Source organism: Protobothrops mucrosquamatus, unplaced genomic scaffold (assembly GCF_001527695.2).
Source record: "Protobothrops mucrosquamatus isolate PMUCROS unplaced genomic scaffold, P.Mucros_1.0 scaffold663, whole genome shotgun sequence".
NCBI classification, from domain to species: Eukaryota; Metazoa; Chordata; class Lepidosauria; order Squamata; family Viperidae; genus Protobothrops; species Protobothrops mucrosquamatus.
In genome coordinates, this window is record NW_015386951.1 from 296,407 (window position 1) to 320,074 (window position 23,668).

Here is a 23,668-nt window from a genome sequence, read left to right on the forward strand (position 1 = left end):
TCACCTACATCGTCCATATAGGACGACTCGGGAACTCAACTCCTACCCCGGGCAGCTCACCTATCCCCTTATGCCCAGGGGAAAGGTATCAAGCCGTTTGACAGCTGATGCTAGCTGTCAAACCGGCTTTTACGCGAAACAGGCGGGAGGCAGCAAACAGCTGCGACCGACGAAGACGCCTGCCACCGGAAGTCTCCGAAAGTAGGAAGGATTAAAAGAAAAATGAACAAGACCTTATGTCGGCACTAGGTTCTCTTCTGGTAGTCCATGCCATTCCAAACGTATAATTTATTACAAAGTATCAGAACTTATTCTAAATTACACATTTTTAGGCAAAGAAAAAAATGAAGATGAATATAGCAATGTGATATTCAAAGGAAAGAAAGCAACATTTAAATATGAAGTGAGTACAGAAGAAGCAGGTAAAAATTCATGTGTTTCTAGAACAGATACCCCAAATGAATGAATACAGTTGTATTCAGAAATAGCATTCGCCATAACCTTTAATTCGAGGATCTCAACCATGGCTGGCTGAGAAATTCTGGGAGTTGAAGTCCACACATCTTAAAGCTGCAAAGTTGGACACCCCTGCTTTAATATAGACATGTTTTAACTGACGTCTGAATTAAATTGAATAGTTTTTTATTATGGAACCACTGTCTAGGTGGTTTATGCCAGAACAGAAAAACAACTGGATTGTTTTGTTATATATTTTTCAACCTCTTTTTTAATCAGTGGAAAATAGGGTAAAGCAAACACTAAAAACAGCCTATTGCTTTTATTTTTCTTAATAATTCCCATTTGTTCATGTAATGACTCCATTCCCTGAAATCAAATTAATTTTCATTACTCATATTGTTTTCATGTATTTAACTTTTCTCCCCAAATGATTACCAGGCTGAAAACGGATGTACGTTTAATTTCTCTTAATACAAATTCACATATCTCAGATATCACATTATTTGCAAGCATAATGGTAACCCCAATTTGTAGGCAGAATTCTTCCTTTCCAACAGATCAAATTACCCAGGGAACTTTGGATATTTAAAATGGGTCTCCCAAATATCATACCTCTGAATGAAAGATAACTGGATACTAATAGGATGATGAAGTACTAAACTGATAAATCAGCTGTTCTTTTCATATTTAGAAATGTGGATACAACTACACAACTTCGTTACAATAGGATGCTATATGTTGCATTCTGCATCCTTGGGGACAGAGGGAAAATAATATGAGCAACCAAAGCTTAGAAACTTCACAAAAACCTTAAGTGAAATTCAGTGACTTCAGGTTGGATCACTCTCTAGTATGTACATATTGGAATTATAAAATAGCTAGGCTGTCTCAGTTGATCAAGTCTGCCACAAAAGTGTGTCCATATCAAGAAATGAAAGGCAGATTATATTCAGAGAAAATGTGAATTGAAAAATTATTATGTAGCTTTTGAGTAAAAATTTTGAACAAAAATATCTATATCAAATATTGAAATATTTAAAAAAAAAATTTTTGGGTATGTATTTTAATGTTATTTTAGAGTCATAGCAAGTTTATACTAGTGTGTAGTAATAATGAGTAGTTTTGAATAGAATTGGATTATTGTACGTTTATTTCCTAGATTAGCTTTGGGAAGTCCTGGGGGGGGAGGGGGGAAAGGGGTAGGTTTGCATTATAGATTTATAAGTAAGATTTTTTTTTTTATAAGGAGGTGCCCGGTGAAGCCCCAACTGCACAGGACGGGATGGTCTGATTGAGGAAGGGAAGTAGGAAAGAGGGAGGAAGGAGGAGTGGTGGTAGGTTGGGAGGAGGAAGGTGTGGTAAGTGGAAGAGAGTGGTGCGGGAGGGGGACACCGGACACGTCCGTGAATGTACTGTTTAGTTTTATTTTCTTTGTTTGGTTGATATTGTGATAAAAGAGTTATGTTTTTATGTTTTTTATTGAAAAATTAATAAAAATATATTTAAAAAAAAAGAAAAGAAATGAAAGGCAAGATTTTGGCCACTTGGGTTTCCTGGAATTGTGGCAACCAACCTGATAAACTAGAAGACACCATTCAGCCCTATTAGATTGCAGGTGTTTGTTAGAGCAGTCATTTTCCATGGATTATGTGGCCGCAATCCAATTAAGTGCAGTCTTTTTGCAGAAGAATACATTATTTCATTAGGTCAGGGTACATTGGTTAATATTTTTAATATTACAGAAGAAGAGCAAGAACAGATGAGAAATTCTACTTTTCAATTCTATAATCTTTGATTTCACAGGCTGTCTTACACAATCTGCTGTTTTTAGACATCCTTTATTCAAAATCTTTAGAAGGATGATTAATCTGATTTCCAAATGGAATTGAGAAAAATCAAAGTATTGATATATGCAAAGTATAAGTTCTAGATCAGAGATCCCCAAACTTTTGAGCACCAGGGACCAGGAATAGAGTAGAGTAGAGTAGAGTAGAGTAGAGTAGAGTAGAGTAGAGTAGGGTAGGGTAGGGTAGGGTAGGGTAGAGTAGAGTAGAGTAGAGTAGAGCTGGAAGGGACCTTGGAAGTCTTCTAGTCCAGCTGCCTGCTCAAGCAAAAGAACCTATACCATCTCAGACAAGTGATTGTCTAGTCCAGGGGTGTCAAACTGCTGGCCCGGGGGCCGGATGCGTCATGCCGAAACCGCGCCCACCCCATTGCCAACAATGGAGAAAAAGTCACAATACGTCACAACATGTCACATGACATCATGAATTTGACACCCCTGGTCTAGTCTCTTCTTAAAAATCTCCAGTGATGGAATGCCCACAATTCCTGGAAGCAAGCTGTTCCACTGGTTGATTGTCCTCACTGTTCCGTGGAGAGAGGTGGAGAGAGGGGGTGTTGTTCATGTACTGCCTGCATACCGCGGATGGGGCTTTGCTTGCTTGTGTGGCCTGGTGCCGCGGCTCTGTGCCGGTCCATGGACCGGGGACCCCTGTTCTAGATGATGTTATACACAGATACATTCTGAATAAAAGCCAGTAAGCCAAGTTTACCTGATGCCCAGCTGTTACTTGCTTCAACACATTTTCATAACAAACTTCATCCATATTAATCAGCTGCTGTACCTGAAATTCAGGACAAAAATTTTATTTTAGAATCATAGTCTTGGTTTTGATCTATTTTTTTAAACATGGTGCATATTTTTAAAATGCATATAATATTCCCACCATTTGGTAAAAAAAAGACATTATGTATTTCTCTTTCCATAAGTGGTAGAAAAACATAGAATATATTATTTTCAAACATAAATTAATGGTTAAGAAAAAACACAGCTTAAAATGAAAACGTTGCTGTTGCTCAGTCATTTCTGGTCCTTCATGACCATTTGATAACAGTAAGTTAGGATAGTCTCCAGTTAGGAACTGCTTTTTTGATACCAATAATATCTATCAATCTTGTCTTTTGCCTTGGCTTCAGTTCTTTCATGAATCAGGATCTTCACTGAAGTTTTTTGCTTCTGCACTACATGTCTAAAATATATAAGCTTTAGCTTCATTACTGGTGCTTTCAATGAGCTGCCTGAATTTACTTCAGCTAGTACTGACTAATTTGTTATTGCTATTAATGGTTTCTCAACCAGTTTCTCCAGCCTCAGACTTCAAAGGTGCTGATTTTTTTGATGGTCCAGCTGTCACAGCCGCGTTATGACTGAAAGATCAGAGACAAGAGATTGCCCCTTCAGCTAACTGGCTTGTATTGGCATTAGTAGCTGAGGTCTTTTTTTAAAAAAGAAAAAGAAAAAATGCTGATCAGCAGATCACCTTCCCCATTTTTCTCTTTTACCTTTAGCAAGAGATTCCTTGAGATTTCCTCACTTCCAGCTACCAAACTTTATCTAAGTTCATCTAATCTAAGATTAATATTTCTTCCATCAATTTTAATTCCACATTGTATTTCTTCTAATGAAATAGTTCTCATTGTACGTTCCCAATATAAGTTAAAATGAAAGTGGGCCGGTATGCAGTCTTGGCACACACCTTTCTCAATTTTGAATCAATTAGCTATTCCACAGTTCCACTTTAATTGTCAGCACATTAATTCTTCCTATGCAGATGTGAACCCGGTTATAACCATGTTTTTAAAGGCTGTCCACAATTTCTTGTGATCTATCTAACTTAAAGCTTGCATAATCAATAAAGCTAAAATAACTGTATTTTTGAAACTCCCTTGTTTTATGGGGATATTTGCAATGTGATCCCAGGTGCTTCGGCCCATTCTGAAACCAGCTAGTATTTTTGATAACTCTGATTGTTCTCATTCCATGTATTATTGAAATACTGTTGAATGAAGCTAGCAGATTCAAACTCAGAAGTGGTATTCTGTCCAGAGCACATCCTGACTAAACTAGTAAATGACCACACTGAATAAATAATTTACCGGTGTATGCAAAAATAAAAAACATCATTTGTCTTTATACAACAAATTATGCAAAAATGAGAACAAAACACACTCAGAACCGCCTACACAGAATTCTTGATTCCAAGCCTAATGAAGCATAACATTACTAGAATCGTCAGTGAGGGGAAAAAAAGATGCTAAATACTAATTCTTCCTACATAGCACAGTTGCTCTATTACTAAATACTATCAGTTACAAAAATGCAATATCTCACAAATCATTTCTATTCCACAGCAATTGAAAACAAGAGGTTCACATATACTACCAATGTACTCTGTATCACTGCTACCCAGTGTTATAGAATTAGTTGCAAATTCAAATTTAAACTGAGCTAAGGACTCACTAGTAAGTCAGAGTTCCTAATTTGCAATAGATAAGCTATCAATAACTTCGATGGTGTAGATTTTCAGAATTACTTAGGTAATTATTGAAAACAAAACAAACACATAAACAAATATTAGACAGTATTATTGCTTACATTCATGCAAATATAAGGAAAAAAGGACACTATATAGTTTTAGGGTTTGCCTGGGAAACAGATAATATTTTAGGTCACACTTATGCAGAAATAATGAAAATTCAAAAGGGTTAACAAACTTTTAAGCACTACTGTAAATATATCCCTCTGCTTATTGTTAATAATGTTTTGATATATTCCTGTTTCTTTCTCAGTCCCTTAATCTCATATACACAACCCTTGCCTATCAGGGTGAGCATGGCCCCAGTCATAAACAGTCATATATCAGATGATATTTAGGTGACATTTACAGGATATTCTTTACATCTCAGTGATAACTTTGTGGGGCCGAAATATTTTGCTGAAAATAATTATATTGTAGATTGGTATAATGCTTTGTAGCATATTATTTTTCTGATTATTCTTTTATTAAAGGAATTAGGTGGGGCAAATGGAATTCTTAAGCACCAAGAGATAGATCTAGAGATCCATGGTGCTCCTACCTCTAACCTAATCAAAATTATCTATCATGGTTTGCGTCTTCTCAGGTTTCAGGTAGCAACTTTGTGTAGAACAGTGGTTCTCAATCTTTTTAATGCCGTGACCCCAACCGGTCGTAAGTCGAGGACTAAACCGGTCGTAAGTCGAGGACTAAACCGGTCGTAAGTCGAGGACTACTCAACCGGTCGTAAGTCGAGGACTTTCCCTGCCCGGGAGCGCCGCACATGTGTGGTTCTGCCCCCTGCGCCGGCCGAGGCGTAGCTGGCAAGCGGCAGAGACGGAGCAGGCCGACCACCAGCTGGCCCAGCCTAAGGGAGGTAAGGCACCCGCCAGAAAAGGGGGAAAAAATGGCGGACAAAAAAAATGGCGGACAGCCTTGCTTGGCGACCCCCATGAAATGGTCGATCGACCCCAAATGGGGTCCCGACCCACAGGTTGAGAACCACTGGTGTAGAATGTCAAAAATTAAATCTGGATCCTTTTGGCTGCGAACCATACATTCCTTAATAGTCACGCTTAAACATATTTTTGAGAAAAATGGATTCAACTTCATATCCCATTATTAAATATTACCTTATTGGTTGTCTTGATTCCTATAAATGTCTGGCCAAGTGGAACAGGTCGAAAACGACCATCAAAATAAAATAACCCAATATAGGGATTAACATGCAGAAATGTAGCAACATCAAGATAATTAGGTAATGTGGCTGAGAGCCCCAAGATCCTAATCATGCTTTGGGTAGATTCAACCTGGAAAAAGAAGAAAGGAAAAAGTAAGTTATTTTAATTTTATTAGATAGCATATAAATTAAAGCAGAGCTCCCCAATGTTTCCGGCTTTGTGGACCGGCGGCGGGGAGGGGATGACTTGCGTAAGTGGTCGGCAAATGCGTGCATGTAGCTCCATTTATGTGAGCAGCCAACATGCGTGCCTGCTACTCCTGCAAATGGAGCGCACGTGCCCACGCATGCTGCTTGCACACTTGCCGGCTGTTTCCATGTCCCAGCTGCAAACCCCTCACAACACACTAGTAGGCCATAGTCCACAGGTTGAGGACCCCAGAATTAAAGATTTCACATTGATTTAATGTATATTGCATTTTAATTATAAAGAAAATCATACAGGTAGTCCTTGACTTAGGACCATAATGGAGCTTGCCCATCATGATGGTTGTTGAGTGAACCAAATGATCTGCTATGACCTGGTTTGGATGAAAGCCAGAAGTAAATGGCAAAAGTGTCGTGAAATGTGGTCACAACACTGTGGAATGCTGCAAATGTTTACCAATGTGGGCTGACTGCCAAGTGCCCAATATGCAGTCATGTGAACTGGGGGGGGGGGGCAACTGTTGGTACTTAAGAACCAAGTCATAAGGACCTCCAGAGTGATCAGTGGTAATTTCAAACAATTGCTAAGTGATCGGGTTGTAAATTGAAGATTACTTGTACAGGTAGCCTTCCCTTAACAATGGTAACTGAGACTGGAATTTCCATTGCTAAGGGTTGTTGTTGTAAAACACAACATCATGTAATTACATTGCTTAGCAACAGCAGTTCTGGCACATCTGGTTGAAGTCATTATGACCTTAAAATTATCCATTATAACAATGGACCATATCCTTATTATGTGCAACACCACATTTGAGTCAGGTCTTTGGCTGTTATGATAGCCATGAATTCCTGGATTGCTTCAGGAGATACTCTATTATTGTAACAAGTGTTATCAACCACTGTATGCTAAATCAATCCATTAATCAATCAGAGTAGAGTTGGAAGGGACCTTAGAGGTCTTCTAGTCCAACCCCCTGCTGAAGCAGGAGCTATAATGCTAGATTGTGGAATGTCCTCTGCAAATATGTTAAGAGATCTGATTTTTTTAATTATAGGGTCAAGTGGTTTGGAAGACCTAATTCTTCCTATTTGCTTTTAACCAAGAAATTGATTTTATGTGATTATTTAAAATATACATTGGGATGTTGATATTTCTTTTGGGGTTTTTTTTGTTGTTCACTTCGATACATTCATTATCTACATACATATTCCATTTTACCATACTGTAATAATCATTGTTGGAAATAGTAGAAATAAAAATAAAGTAGAAATGGAAAAATGCATAGACAAATGAGCAGATGATTACAATAATAGCTAAATAGGAAGAATTGCCTCCGGAACTTTAACTGGAAAAATTGAACAGCTAAATTTTATTTTCAGGAATTAAAAACTGACAAAGCTTGCTTTTGATCGAAAATGAGCACTTTAATTTTGTACACTAAATAGACTGAAGGCAACATGGTTCCACATTATGAAGGGAATACCAAAATAGATTTTAAACAACCTATCCTGTCATGATTTAGAGGTGTATCAAATTTATTGGTTACTGTAACAGTGAGAGGAATATGAACATCGTTTCATCTCTGCAATTACTGAAAACTAGTGCATGAAAAAAAATAGAAGCATAGACCTTTTTATGGTTGTGTTAAGAATGCTTCTTAATATCACCTAACCTTACTGCAAGAAATTCAGCCAAGAGAAGCAGAAATAGAGTTTCAGTCCTATAGGCTACAGAAATAAATGTACAGTATATTCATGACTTAAAATGTACATCTTATTCTATATTAAGGATATGAGGTTTCAGAACCTGAAAAATATTTCAATCAAGGTAATTTTGTCCGAATCTTAAATAACATCTTTGAGATTCATTGGCACCAGTGCTTGATATGGTAAGTTTAAAAAGAAATTTAAGTTTAATTCTAGGTAGTGCCATACAACATACTATTATGACAGGGATAAGGAACAGGTGAAGAATAAGAAGAGTGAGCATATATTATGGGAGTAATTGAAGATATAATTGGAGATTTTAATTTTGTTTGAAAAGACAATTGTTTGGGAATAGTTCTTTCAGCACTTTTAAAGTTGTTGTCAAACCTATTAGTTTCAGCATAGATTTATATATTTTCTTTGTATAAATATGAGGTATGAATGAGGGAAAGGGGGAGAAAATAATTTTATGTAGGGTTAAAATCTATTATGTCAATTTTATTAGAAACATTAAAAATTCAACTTTCTCCCATATTTGGGCCGACAGGGTGCACCAAACTCAAGATATATATATATATGAATAACTAACAACTTTTGTCATGTTAACCTAAATGACATATGAATCCAGTTCCACCAGCGTGATGCCATATAATACAACTCCTTCTTACCTTCCAAACAGAGTAGGTTAATGAGAGGAGGAATTTAGCAGGATAGCAGGCAGGCAATCATCCTGAATATGATCATTGCATCTATGTTTTTAAATAATCTATCCTTAATTAAAACGCACCCATGGCTTGTCTTTGCTTTGAGTCAAGAGAACAAGACAAAATAATGTTTTTATAAGCATTTTACAAGACCTTTATAATGTCAGGGCTACAATTTCGTTGTGTTTTTAATAATTTTCATACTATTTTGTGGGTAAAAATAATAATTACAAAATGGGGGATTCTGAAATGTAATATCAGCAATTGCAATCAATAACTACGTACAAAATAGAACTGTGGATCTTATGATGTTTATTTGAAAATATTTTTATTTGACTGAAAAGACTGGAAATAATGCCCTATATATAGAGAGGAGTTTGATACATCATTCAGATTCCTCCATTATTCTTGTCACGGAGGAAAATTCCCTGAGTTATGAATGGGAGCAAAAGAGGAGAAATGGTTACTTATGAAAAACAGCTAAAAGTTGAGTGGATTCAACAACTTTCATTTCTTGACTGAATCTTGGAGAAGCAGCAATCCTTCCATCTGGATATTTTTCTTAAGGCCTAAAAGAGGCAGCATATAGATTTCATTGATCATGAAGTCTTTAAACTGAACTAATTCCTGTGAAATGAAAACCCCTGAAGTAAAGATTCAGAGAAAAGCCTTGTTACAGCAATTTCCTTTACAGTGCACACTAAAAATCTGAAAGAATATTGACTTATAAAATGCATAGCTTTTCCTATATATACACTGAAGCTCAGAGTATGAAACACAAACAAGAATGGGAAGGCAAGCATATCTAAATACGCCGGTGGAGTGACTCCCATGATTGGAAAATAGCAATTGAAAGATACAATTTGTTCAAGGGGAATAGAAGTAAAATAGAAAGGAGGAGTATATGATATTATTTCCTACAGAAATTCAAGGAAATGAGGACAATATTGCAGAGAACATCTGGATTAAAATAAATGGAAGATGAGATACAAGGCAGTTTGTTGCCAGTTATTTATTAGGAGAATAAAATATAAAATATAAAGAACAATAATTTTTATTGAAGTCAGTGACCAGTCCAAAGATATAAATAATACTTTCCAGAAATAAATTGCAGATATTTCATAGGCATGTAGATATAGTGATGGAGGATGTAATAGCTCAAGATAGATGATAGAAACCTACTAGCCAATCTTGTTATCAAAAAAGCTCGAGAAGAAGAAGAAGAAGAAGAAGAAGAAGAAGAAGAAGAAGAAGAAGAAGAAGAAGAAGAAGAAGAAGAAGAAGAAGAAGAAGAAGAAGAAGAAGAAGAAGAAGAAGAAGAAGAAGAAGAAGAAGAAGAAGAAGAAGAAAAAGAAATAATTGCAAAGAACAGACTGAAGAGTAAAAGTGATGCTTGAGACAGAAAGATGGAATGCCTATTTAGGGTACTAACTGAAATTGCTTATGACCTGGTAAAACTTTATGAATTATCTTTGAGAAATTTGAGGATAATTGTCTCTAATTTCAAAACTAGAGTCGGATTGAAACTTAGGGAGATCCTAGAGAAGATCATAAAATATAAGCATCCTGAAAACAACACAGTGATCACTGGAACTCAGCTTACTGTTGCAATGTAGACGTTTTCTCAGACTCATTTTTAATTAAGCAACTTCCTCAACATAGTCCTGGAATACTTGACTTCAACAAAGTATTTGACAAAGAACACAGTGATAACTAGCTAGTCAAGTATGGTTTACATTATGGAGATGAAATGCTTCAGATCTGATGCCTTGGAACACACATGCGTACACGTGCTGGACATGTCAGCACCTTCATAAAACAGTTGCATCTTTTACTGGGCTTCCATAGTTGCTGCACAATTCCAAGAAAATACATATTTTAGCTAAGTAACAATAGAGAATATACACTCTTTCCAAAGCACATCATATACTTTCATATTTTCCTAAGATGATACAGTTACCATGCAGGCCTATGAAAAGAAGCAACTTTTTAAAAGAAGATTCCAAGCAGGCATTGTGTATTATCCACTCTGCAGTATCTTGTCAGTTTCAGATCTGAAGTTCTGCAAATCTCTCATCTAGTTGACATGACAATTAAATAGCTGTAAAGCTGGCTCAAAAACTGCAAGAAATATATGGTAAATATTGGGTGAAGGATATAAATATTACCAACTCATCTACGAGATTCTTAGAACATAGGATAATCCCAGATTACATATTTATTGATTTATTTAACAAATTTAGACAGTGACCTATCTATTCTGGATGAAGAACAGAATGGAACAAGTAGAATCTAAAAGGGAAGAAAGATTTGTAAACTGGATCTCTTGCAATATTACTACTTAGAATCAACTCACCTCTGAAGAAACCACTTTTAAAACGTTCATAGAATTTTTTCACAGAATTAGAAATAAGTTTGAACTTCTCCAGAGAACTTTACAGAAAATATATTTAAGCAGTATATTCATATTTAGGCACATTGTTTAATTTATTTGCTCCATAGGCAGTTATTGCTTCTGAAGATCCACAGCAGTTAGTAGTTTTGGAGGAATTATTCATGGAACCTAAGCCAGTAACCCATCTTATCAGGCACTGATGAATTTGACATTAGTTATTTATGTGACCTTTGGAATAACAAGCTAGAATGTCTTGTTCTGGTAAATCAATGAAAGAACATATTAAACAACATGAACACTGTAATCTATAACTTTAAAAGGATGATATTGGACATCTCACAGAATATTTAATAGGGGCTATTTACAATCACCTGCTATTGGAAATTTATCCCAAAAGTTGGAACATTAAGATACACGGTTTGATTGCCTCCTATTACTATTGCATTTGGAACTGACATCAACAGGATTATTAATATGACTTAGAATCAATTACTTTATATTAAGAAGCATGAATTCTTCGTAGTTATATCCTTAGGATTTGGAAGTTATTAAGAAATCAATAATTTTTTCAAGCCTTGGGATTGACTAAAAATATTATATTGTATTGGAAAGAAAAAAAATCCACACCTGGTTTGCAGCAATGAATTGTTTAAATGTATTAAATTAATTTTTTTTGGACAAGAGGACAATGAAGATTTAGCAATATGTTTGGGTTTTTGGAACTAATTACCAGGCTTCTAGCCCCCTTTTTATTTTAAAAATTGCTACGCATGTTAATTTTGTTATTATGTTTATTTTTTTAATTCTCTTTGCTGTTACATAGAATTGTATTTTTATTATTTGCCTTGTGAAATAATTTAACAAAACATTAAAAAGTGCTCATGAGTTGCTCCTTATCAGATTGGATCTGGGCTGTGGGCTTTTCGGCACCATCAATGCCCTTTACATGGTAGAGGGGATACTTTTCAATCTGCAGATGACATAGAAGTGGATTGGACAATGTTATTCTTGAAAACTGTTAGATTCAATGGCCCTTCCAATTTTATAATCCTACATTTTTGTTTTTATAAAAAAGAAAAAGAAGGTATCACTGATCCTCAAACTGATCTTTCTTCATCATGCAATTGTTAGTAATAGACCTACAAATATCACATAATTAAATGCCACTCTTTATTGCACACCTTTCATAGTATGGTCCTGCATTATCTCATGTGTCAAAAAATATAAATAGAAAGTCACCATAGGTAAAATTATGCAGCAACTACAAATAACTATAGTGATTATTCTTGTTTATCTATTGATTATGTAGCTGACATTTAAATACAAGGCAGATCCATATTAGCTCACTATTCAAGTAGAACAGAATTTATTCTTTGCATTTATATATTCAATATGCCAGTGAGGGCTCTAAGGATAATATAATACAAGGCATCATTCCACCAATGCCCCCTCCCCATATATTTAGGATTGAAGTATACATTCAGTCCCAACCTGCCAGATATTTGAGTAGGCCTGGTTAGGAAACAGATACCACAAGGATTCCAGGAATAATGTTTTATTGTTGTAGAGTATGATAACAGAATCTTCAAAGGCTCTCAGAATTTCTCTCTGCTTTATCTTATACATGAGTTGCTTTTCTTATGCATCTTACTTTTGCAGGATTATATGGATATTTCACTGCCCTTATCAATTCATTACTTCTTTCTCACAGGCCTATGTGGTAGGCCTAAGGAAAATTATCTAAATTCTAAATTTAGTAATATTGATTACTTAGTTTTTGTAGTTCTTTGGGTGCCAAAGAACAAAGATACAAATGTAATTAGTATACTATGTCTAGAAAAATAAGTATGTCATAACTATTCTGAATAACCATTTGTAATTAAGCAACTATTTTAGTAATACTATTTAATACTTAATTGTATTAAATGAATCCTGGTGTTTAAAGTATTCTGATTTCACAAGCATCTAGAAGGGCTCAAATAGCAAATAATAGAAACATAATGCCTGTATTTTATCTTGCAGAGGATAGAATTATTCTTTTCATATCTTCATATTATTCTAAGAAAGGTTCCCAACTGTGACTGGATTCATAGAGAATTCAGCCATAATTCCCAATGGCATACTACAGTGCTGCAACTTAGCATGAGACACCCATATCTGCATCTCTTTACTCTAGTAGCAGGTGATTAAAAAAATTAATCAAATGATTATTGGCATCCTTTAATTTCTTTGCTAAACATAACAATCTTTACAAAGAAACAGTATGCTCCTACTGAGGAATCTGATACAAGTTGACGATCTCTCTGGAAGCTGTACTAAGCACTTTCCATGTAGCTATAGCAGATATGAAAGGTAAAACCAAAGCAAGTTGATAAATATAAGCAACCCTGAGAACAAAGGTTAAACTTTATGAACTCATAGTAATGAGAGCATTAGGACTTCTCCAGACAACATATGTTTGCACTATTTGAACTGAAAAAATTCCAACGTTTCTCAGAACAGAAATCTCATAAAACTAGTGCTAATTTCCAACAGCATCTGCAGTTTTTATTAATGCAAATATCTGACAACATTGCAAGTATTCAAATAGGGAAAACAAATGCACACAGATAGTAAGGAAGAACAGCAATGCAATTTTGATAAAGCACAAATCATGTAAGGTACTAATTGTCCCTTCTCTCATTATAGACATATGCAGGATAGATGGGTTTCATAGAAACCTATTGTTATTCCAGATAGAATGGTGACCTTCTTATATGTATTAAGGAGGAGCAAAGTGAATATGCTAGCCCAGGGGTCTTCAAACTTGGCCCTTTTATGACTTGTGGACTTCAACTCCCATAATTCCTCAGCCAGCATGCCTGGCTGAGGAATTCTGGAAGTTAAAGTCCACAAGTCATAAAAGGGCCAAGTTTGAAGGCCCCTGTGCTAGCCCCATCCACATGCATAGGTGAATGCCTGTAGTATTATCTGGATAGGTTTCTCTGTATAGAGTAGTTGTTCTTAGGACTAAAAGATGTAAAAATTGAAGTCCCTCTCGAAAGAAATGACGTTGACAAAAAAATATGTGTCTTCTGTCACGTTCCCCCTGATCCTGGTGGTGTAAAGAAAGGTCAGCAGAACTTATACTCATCTTATAGTGACAAAACAGAATTATGAACTTCTGGGTTAGTACTTACTAGCTTATTTGGGAATCACTTCCCCAGCTCCCCATATGTCAAGTTTAAATGATGGCCTGGGTAGCTGTGTAGACTTCAAAGTGTCTGGAGTTGTGATGTTCTAACTGGTTTGGTTTGGAAAGAAGTAAGCTGCTGCAGCTGTCTTAAGAAAACATACTATTTCCACCATATATTGAGAAAGGAAGATATAAAAATGCACATATATATGCTAGATTTGACACTTTACTTAAAAATAATGGAAATACAATAATTTTAGTATCTACTGAAGTCTGGAATTTTAGAACACTGAAAAATGACTCATGCATTTCATTTGAATTCCCCCCCCCCCCCCAGGATGTGACATTGGTTCTTATTGATGTGAACAGGGAGAGTACTAAGCATGCTTTCTAGAGATTAATTTGCAGGAGCCAAGTCCCATCAGCCAAAAAAGTAGTGCCAGTCCTCTTGAACATTCTCCCTTCAGAGATTAGGATGGCTCTAATCCTGTTGGCCTTTTGTAAGATCTTGATGATCTGGTTATGGGCCCAAGCTTCGGGTCCTGAGTGTGCTAAGGGTCTCGTTTCCTACAGATTATAATGTCTCTCAGCTGCTATATGTATTTAATTTTCTTTTGTATTGTGCCTGCAATTTGGGTTTAGTTGATTTTATGATTGTTTGCCACCCACTTGTTTGAGATGGGTGGCCATGTAAATTGAATAAATAAATATAGATAAATTTCAATTGCATTAAATATCATGAAAGTCTAGAGGCTTCTGCTCTCATTCCCGCCCTTCTCTTTAAACATTTTCATTTTACATCTGTGCTATTTTCAGCAATGTGTAACTTTAAACATCAAAGTACAAATTGGTTTCAGAGGATTCTTTTGATGTTCTATTCCCAGCATAGGAGCAAAGCTGAAAGCTTTTTCTTCCAAAACGTTTTATCAATTCAATTTGAAGTTACATGTAAAAGCATAAAGTGCATAATGTGCAAACATGTTTCTATATTCTTATTTAAGACCAAATCAGTGATCTCAAAGCTCCTTCTTTACAAGGTAGCTGTAACTTGACCTCAGAGCTGAACAGATTAAAAACTGATCTTTGCAAAAGATATAAAAAGACAGATAATTCCTTTGCAGAGATCTGTGATCCTATCTATGCTCTAACAACTATTAACCCTACTGAACTTTCCACCATAGTGGTTACTTCCTCCCATCCCACAGAACACATTTCTCTTTTGATATTTTAACCTGAAGTTGATATTTTAAGCATAAAACCATTTTCAGTAATCCTTTTTCCTCTTAACTAGGTTTATTAACCTGTTTTGTATCTAATTTAGAATCACAGATGAATTAGGAAGTATAGCATGGTATTACTTAGCTAATTTTCTCTAATTTCATTCAGTAAGCGCCTGACAGCAGGACAAGAAGCAACGGATGGAAACTAATCAAGGAGAGAAGCAACCTAGAACTAAGGAGAAACTTCCTGACAGTTAGAACAATTAACCAGTGGAACAACCTGCCCTCAGAAGCGGTGAATGCTCCAACACTGGAAGTTTTTAAGAAGAAACTGGACAGCCATTTGTCTGAAATGGTATAGGGTTTCCTGCCTGAGCAGGGGGTTGGACTCGATGACCTCCAAGGTCCCTTCCAACTTTATTATTATTATTATTATTATTATTATTATTATTATTATTATTATTATTATTATTATTATTATTATTATTATTGAAACATTCAAGTTATTCAGTAGCACTTCCAGGAATATCTTTCCTTGCCCTCCACAATGAGGCAATATAACAGAGCTTGAGGAGGAAAGCAGAGATTAATTTGCTAAAATTATGTGCTTGGCTTATTTTTCCAACCGTAAATATATTTTTATTCACACTGAGATTTTGGATTTGCAATTACTTGACCATTTAATGTGTAATTTAGTAAACAGTGTTTTTATTTTTTTTAAAAAAAATGCTGTGTGATTTCAAAATAGCAATAACTGAAAAGATATTTTACTGAAGGATACAAAAGGCTTCTGTAAGATGTATCACAGTATGAGAACTTTGAGCAAATTTCAAAGTGTTCCTCATTTTATTCCATAAAATATATGGAATAAATAAATATAAACAGTTCCAGATCTCTATATAAATCTATTATCAGGTCTATCTATGTAGAATTATTTTTCTTCAGTATGATTTTTATTGGAGAAGTCTTTGGCATATGAGAAAACAAAATGGCAGATTTGAGCAACAGTACACTTTTCTAACAAAACTCTGTGAACAAAGAGTAATACCATGATTTAATATCAGCACATCCCTGTGTTTGTGTGTGGGCTGCTTAATTAAGAATAGCATTTAGAAACATATATGCAGTAGTGCTTAATAAATAAATGAAGAAGTATACTTTTGACTCATTTTTTTAATTGGCTTCTCTCTATCTTGTTTTACGTTTTGTGTGGCGAACTCAACACATTTTGGATCATATTTATGCAGAAATAGTAAAAATTCAGAATGGTTCACAAACTTTTAAGCACCCTATATATATATTCCTTCTGTTCCAAAAAGCAAAGAGACAAAAAAGGTAATCTTTATGACGACTGCTACTGAAGCAGCTTAGACATAATGGAGGATTTAATTAATGACTGGAATTGTCTCTAGCATACAATATTACTTACGTTTGTTCTAACAATCAACCCTGACATACCTGGCGTAATGTGCGGGCTACCAAACTTTCTAGTACGGGTCCTCTATCTTCATGGAGCAGGTGAACCTCATCAAGAATAAGAACCTTCACTAGTTGAGAGAGAGCGACATCGCCAACACTCTTTCTGGTCACAACGTCCCATTTTTCTGGAGTGGTTACAAGCATCTGAGAAAGGAAATGACCAAAAAATAAATAAAAATGTTGTAGTCTTTAAATTTATTTTTCACTGCCTTGCTGAGGTGTCAAGAACAACTTGAAAAGTAACGAAGCTAAGCAGACCAACTTGAAATGGCAGCATTAAAACTTTCTTCTTTGCAACTGAAAATACAATAGAAAGTCTATTAATTATGTACAGCTATTTATAAACTTTCCAAAGGATGCCCAATCCTAGTTGTCTTTATGTCTAGCCATTCCAAATGTGCACTTGTAACTTCTCACATTAAAACATTTATATCTCACCCTTGGGTTGGGAGAGACTCCCTGGGTTGATTAGAGATTAATAAGCAGAGGCAATTCTTGCAATTGTGCTTGTGTTAATCTAAATCAGTGGTTCTCAACCTGTGGGTTGCGACCCCTTTGGGGGTCGAATGACCCTTTCACAGGGTTCGCCTAAGACCATCGGAAAACACATATTTCCGATGGTCTTAGGAACTGAGACACCACTCCTCTATCCGTCTCCGCATGGCTTCGAGCTGGGGGCCGTTGCAGCACCGGATTCGTTTCCATCGAGCATCTCCTAAGGGAGGCTGCGCTGATTCGTGGCCCTTTCCGTGGAGGAGGCTGAACTAAGCTCTGCCGGTGCTGTCGCCCTCTTGGCTCTCTCTCTCTCTCTCTCTCTCTCTCTCTCTCTCTCTCTCTCTCTCTCCCTCTCTCTCTCCCTCTCCCCGCCTGGGCACTTCTCCAACCAGGCTGGGCGGAGCCGGTGGAGGGGCCTTCCTGCCCCCCCTCCCCAGCCAGCTGGAACTGGGCAGGCCGGCGACCTTCAGAAGTGAGGCGAGGACAGGCAAGGTGCGCTGAACCCCGGGCGTGGCAGGTGAGTGGGCGGCGTCGGTGTGCGTTTGGAGAGCCCTTAGGGTTGGGGGTCACCACAACATGAGGAACTGTATTAAAGGGTCGTGGCATTAGGAAGGTTAAGAACCACTGATCTAAATAGTTATAACACAAAAGAAAAAAAATCCTAGTGGAATTGGGAAGGCTGATGTATGCTCTGCTTGCTTTAGTGGATGATCATTGGGAGAGTAAGCTGTCAGTGGCATGAGTCCGCAAGGAGAAGGGCGGGATATAAATTAAATAAATAAATAAATAAATAAATAAATAAATAAATAAATAAATGTTACAGCAAGTCCCCCTGCAATTTCAGAAGCAGTTACGGTCCAAAATTGTAACCTGGCAAATACCTAGAAAACAATGAACAAAAATTGGGAATGCAATATTGCCCATAATCCCTGGGCTACAATTGAAGCTTATTGGCACATATGCATAAAAGTTGTTACCAATCCTTAAAATATCAATTTTGTTGTTTTAATATTATGGGATTTCAACTGCATATTCCAGAAAACAGACCAAAACATAAGCACTTAAATACTGAAATTTAAGAGATGGTATTGCCCATTTGCATCTGTTTACTAGAAATGATAAATCATTGTCTTGGAAATAATAAATCTCAGACCTCAAGAGCATATGAAAATTAATATCCATTAAAATAGAGTAACTGTACAACTTCACATTCAAGAACTATCTTATGAATAAAATGGAGCAAATGATTTTAATCGAGCATTACATCCCACAGCACTTGCAGGTTTAAAACATGGAAAAAATCAAGCAAGCGGTCATAAAATGTGTAAGAACAAAATGCAATTTATGTTTATTAACTGCTGGTTTGGAATGGAATTTCCTTGCTGCACTTGAACATGGTTTAAGCTAGTTAAATCTTTTACTAAGTATGGTTTTAACAACAAAAACCTTATGTTACCTATTCACAGACTTATTAGAACAAGGATATGAAAAAATGAGCTAGATAGCCAAACATTTGCTTAGTAACAAAAACAAAAGACAGAAATACGTAGCTCTGGACAATTTATCATATCTTCCTTTTTTAATCATATAGAAAAAACATCTGAAAAATTCAGTTTCTAGGATCTACTTTAGGGCAGCTATTTTTTGTAAGACACAACAAAGGACCACTTTTTAAACCATTCTTATATTTTTTTGCTTAAAGTGGTTTCTATTCCAAACAGAATATCAAGAGACTTTCATAAGCTTCTTAAAATGTTGCATGATTGGGCTGTGTGTGTGTGTGTGTGTGTGTGAGAGAGAGAGAGGGGGGGGAGAGGGAGAGAGAGAGGGAGAGGGAGAGAGGAGGAGGGAGCCTCAGTATTTTTGACTAAATGTGGGAGATTTTTCATTAAGCTTCTTATTCTATGCAGACACTTATTTAGCAACATACATAGTAATCATTGATGTTTTAGTTGGGCAGTGTGAAAACTTTTAAAAAAGTAAGCATGAGGAATTCTTCTTGACTCTCCTGCTACATTGATTACATAGCAACCAAAATCATTTTTTTGATGGTATACCTTTGAATATCCCAACAAAATAATAACAAGGTTGACATTTTATAACTTGCTAACATGAAAAGAGTTAGTGGATAATGAAACACTAAAAATCCAAAAGTTCAACGAGTCATTACAATACTTTGCATCAAATGGTTTAGTGGTTAAGGCACCAGGCAGGAAACCATGAGTTCTAATTCCACCTTAGCCATTAAAGCCAGCTGGGTGACCTTGGGCCAGTTATTGTTGTGGGAAAACAGGAGGAAGGCATGTTGGATATGTTCACCACTTTATTTGCAAAAATAATAAAGGTGGGATATAAATAAATACTGTAAGCAGGGCTTTTTTTATCATAGAACGCCCAGAACGGAGTTCCGGCACCTTTTTTGGATGGAACCTTGTAGGGTAGGCAAGGCGGGTTGTATGACGTGTGTGAGTTCCGGCACCTTTTTTTTTTTTTTTTTTTTTAGAAAAAAAGCACTGACTGTTAAGTAAATAAATCATGGGAAAATGAAAGTAACTGAGGAGCAAAAACAGTATCTAGTATTATTAACTGCTGTGAAGAGCTGAAGATGTTAGTCACCAAAGAACTAGGCACAGATCATTTGATAATATCAAAGCCAGGAGCAGCGAAGTTTCCTAGCACACTAACTGTAGTATTTAATAAGTATGTGATAACTCTAAATACTGCATGTTCAACCAGATTTTACAAACTGTTGTCACACCTATTATTGATGCAACTGATTAACACTTTGAAATGAACAGGATGTCAGCTACAAAAATTAGCAGCTGTAATTAATTAGCCAACTGTCATGAAATATATTTAGCAATGCATATTAAGAATTTAAAGGTGTGAAGTGCTCCAAATACTAGCTATTTAGCTGATTTGCCAGAGCTAAACTGGTACTGCTGTGATCACACTTCTTCTTGTGCCACAGTTACACTGTCACAACTGAGGGAAGTCAGAGCCCCAGAGAAGGAAATATTAAAAAGGCAGAAAAATATATTTCCTCAAAAAGGATTTTTAAAAGCAGAAAACCAACCCTGTCCCCCAAGTCTCTGTCCCAAGCAGTAGCCAGCCCTATACAAATGCAAATGTAACCATCAGAAAGTTGGAGCCAGAAAACTCAAGAAGACAAAGAGACTTAAAATCTGCATATCCCACCTGAGATGGGACATAATAGGACTAACCCATTACCATCAAGTATACCAGAGAGTCACACCTAGACTCAGATCAAAATACATGACACACGAAATAGCCTCAAAGCTCATGCCACAGGAACAGGAAACTATTCCAAACAAAAGGCTAGAGAGGGTATAAAAACCTACTGCCCATGTGCTCAGGTCCTTCTTTCCTCTGGTCTTTCCTGCCAGAACCATCTTTCTGCCTCTTCAATAAACTGTAACCTTCTTCCCAAAGCAGTCACCATGTTGTTTATTTATCCCCGGCTTGGATGGACCAGGATGAAGACTTTACTTCCAACACAACTTAAAATAAAAAAGAAATATATGCCTCCCCACTTTTCTTTTCAGTTTTATAGCATTTGGAAACATCCTGTATCAATGAAGTGCTTTTTTATGGCTAAGTTATAATTAAAACTTGCTGTTGGAACTCTAAAGAATAGTAATACAGTAATTAAATGTGAAATTGTGTACATTGTTACCCTGAAGACGGTGTGAACTTATTGTATGCAGTTGTTCTGAATTTCAATAGAGCTCTGACAGAAACACAATTTAAACAAACTGAGGACAGAGACCACACAAATAGCTGATGGACTGAATCCAAAGTTAGAAGATGAATAACAACAACGGCTTCCTTTAAGATTTATGCCTAAAAGATTGTGAAACTGGAAAATCTGGAAGGGAGAATAACAAACAACTTTGAGATGTCCAGTTTAAAACACAGTAGTAAGCCTTTCCTATGCCCTGGGATTTAAGTAGGCAGCTTCATTCTCAGTCTGCCTAGAGCCTCAGCAATCTAACGCTGAAATGTAATTTCCTGAAAAAGAAAATCAAAGATTCACAGGCTCACCAAAAATTAGATGCAGTAGGCATCTCACAATCTAATTTTCATTCCACATCAGGATATGACAACCAGTTAAGAGTTCTTTCTTTTTCAGTGTTACAAAAGTGGGAATTTATTAGAACAAGAACATGTGCTTCATCTTGATTTTTAATAAAAAAAAATCAAACTTTGTTCAAGGTCCAAAAATATTACTGTGCTCAGGGTTACAAGACACAGGTCCCCATATTCTAATTCCCATTTCTAAGACACTTTAGGTAATGGTATACAATGTTTAGAAAAAGGCTGATTATCTCTATCCATCTGTTCTGGGCTTCTCCCAAAATATTCAAATAAGTCACAACATGGATCAAATGTGTTGCTGCAAGCTTAAGGAGTTCTTCAGAATACTTTTCAGAGGGAGATGGGCAGCACATAAATTAATTAAATCAATCAATCAGCAAAAGTGCCACTGCTCATTGGCCCAAGGTCCCTATATACATGGTTCAAAGGACAGTTTTTACTTTATTAATAGTCACACATGTTTGAAGAACAAATCATTGGCATAATTCAGCTGTATTGGAAAGAAACTTTGTTCTTTGTACCTTTGAACACAGTACAGTAGCATGAGAATAAGGATCTGTGAGGGAGGTCTGACAGATGGCAATCTTGTCACAGACTTCTCTAAAACTTAAAAAGAGATAGAATTGTCAATGAAGTGTTTATACTCTCTCCATCTTCCCTTTGTCAAAGGGAAGATGATTCTTCCTTAATTGCAGCTCGGCTGCTGGTTATGTTAACTGTGTCCAAGCTGCTGAGAGAGAGCTAATTTTAATGATTCAACAAATGCACATACATCAAACTTGTATTTCTTTAATACTGTTTATCGGAAGGTCAAGATAAAGTGAAGAGGCAGGAGTGGGAAGAAAAAGAATATGTGCCTGAAAGTGAAGACAGTAACCTGTGTTACTTTGTTAATAGAGGGGAAAAAAATCACAAGGTCTGTTGGATAAAATACCTGTGAAAAGTCTATATGAAGCACTTACTGTAAGCCAGTGGTGGCGAACCTATGGCACGCATGCCAGAGGCGGCACTCAGAGCCCTCTCTGTGGGCATGCGTGCCGTTGCCCTAGCAGAGTTCACCAGAGTAGCAAGCACGTGGCATTTAGAAGCGACAGGGCAGGAAGTGAGCGAGCAAGCAGCGTTGGCCCCCCAGGGATGGCGAGGGACAGGCCCTGGCCACGCTCACCGAGTCTGCTGTGACCACTACAGCCACGCCGCCCAGTGGACCACGCCCCCCCGAGGGCACCACAATGCTGATGCAGCCCTGGCACTTTGCGATAAATAAGTGGGTTTGGGGTTGCAATTTGGGCACTTGGTCTCTAAAAGGTTCGCCATCACTGCTGTAAGCTATAAGATTGGTTAACAAGAAAGAAGCCACAGACTTATTCTATACCCTCCAACAGCAGGGCTATCCAACTATCTTTTTATGGGCTCATTTACGCTTAAGCATGGATGTCCTTGCATGCTTAAATGTAAATGAAACAGGTACACTGTTCAGGAAACAGAAGCTAACGGACATTCAAACTGATCAAACTTTGATGGGCTCCTTGTTTTAATTTGGGTGGACTTTATGAGACAGCAATAATATGGCATTGTAGGAATGGGTGAGAGCTGATTCTTGAGTTTTTGTTTTACTACAAGTAAAAAGGTCCCACAAAATTCAGCCCCATCCTGTCTCTCCAGGCATGGGGAAATGAGATCTGTGAACGAGATGCTTAGGGACTTTAAGTGGTCTGTGTAACACAGGAAACTCTCCCCAGTTAATAAGTTATTATGTTGCTCAAAGCAGTCACTGTCAGATCATTTGCTTAGATAGCCCAGAATATCTGAAGGGCATAAAGTGACCTACATAATCAGACTATTACAGCGGTATGACTGAACATTTCCATTCATTCCAAAGGACAATAGGGATCAGGTGAGCATCACTAAAAGTATAATGATAATACATAATGCTGCTGACACATACTATTAACATTTCATCATTATTACCGTAATTAACTTGCAACACTACAATAAATTGCATGGAATGGTAACATTCTTCATTTAAGCATCTGGAAAAACATTTAATCTTCAAAACAAAAACCTCTTAAAATACTTTTCTAGATTCTTGTTGTCTTTTGCTTTAGCAAGCAGTGCCGCAAAGCATTTTCATTTATATTGCTATTATACCACTTCACTTCCCTCAGCA

At 36.6% G+C, this 23,668-nt stretch overlaps 1 protein-coding gene across 1 annotated transcript in view; it reads right to left on the reverse strand.

Annotated features, from left to right (window-relative positions):
* The window catches only part of ASCC3 (activating signal cointegrator 1 complex subunit 3), a gene marked incomplete at its 5' end in the record, with an annotated part of 204,773 nt that overhangs the window by 147,459 nt on the left and 33,646 nt on the right, over positions 1–23,668 (reverse strand). Inside the window, 3 exons of the mRNA XM_015818005.1 lie at positions 3,015–3,086; positions 5,951–6,127; positions 16,867–17,031. Of these exons, the coding sequence (XP_015673491.1) occupies positions 3,015–3,086; positions 5,951–6,127; positions 16,867–17,031 (414 nt within the window). The remainder of the gene's footprint in view (positions 1–3,014; positions 3,087–5,950; positions 6,128–16,866; positions 17,032–23,668) is intronic.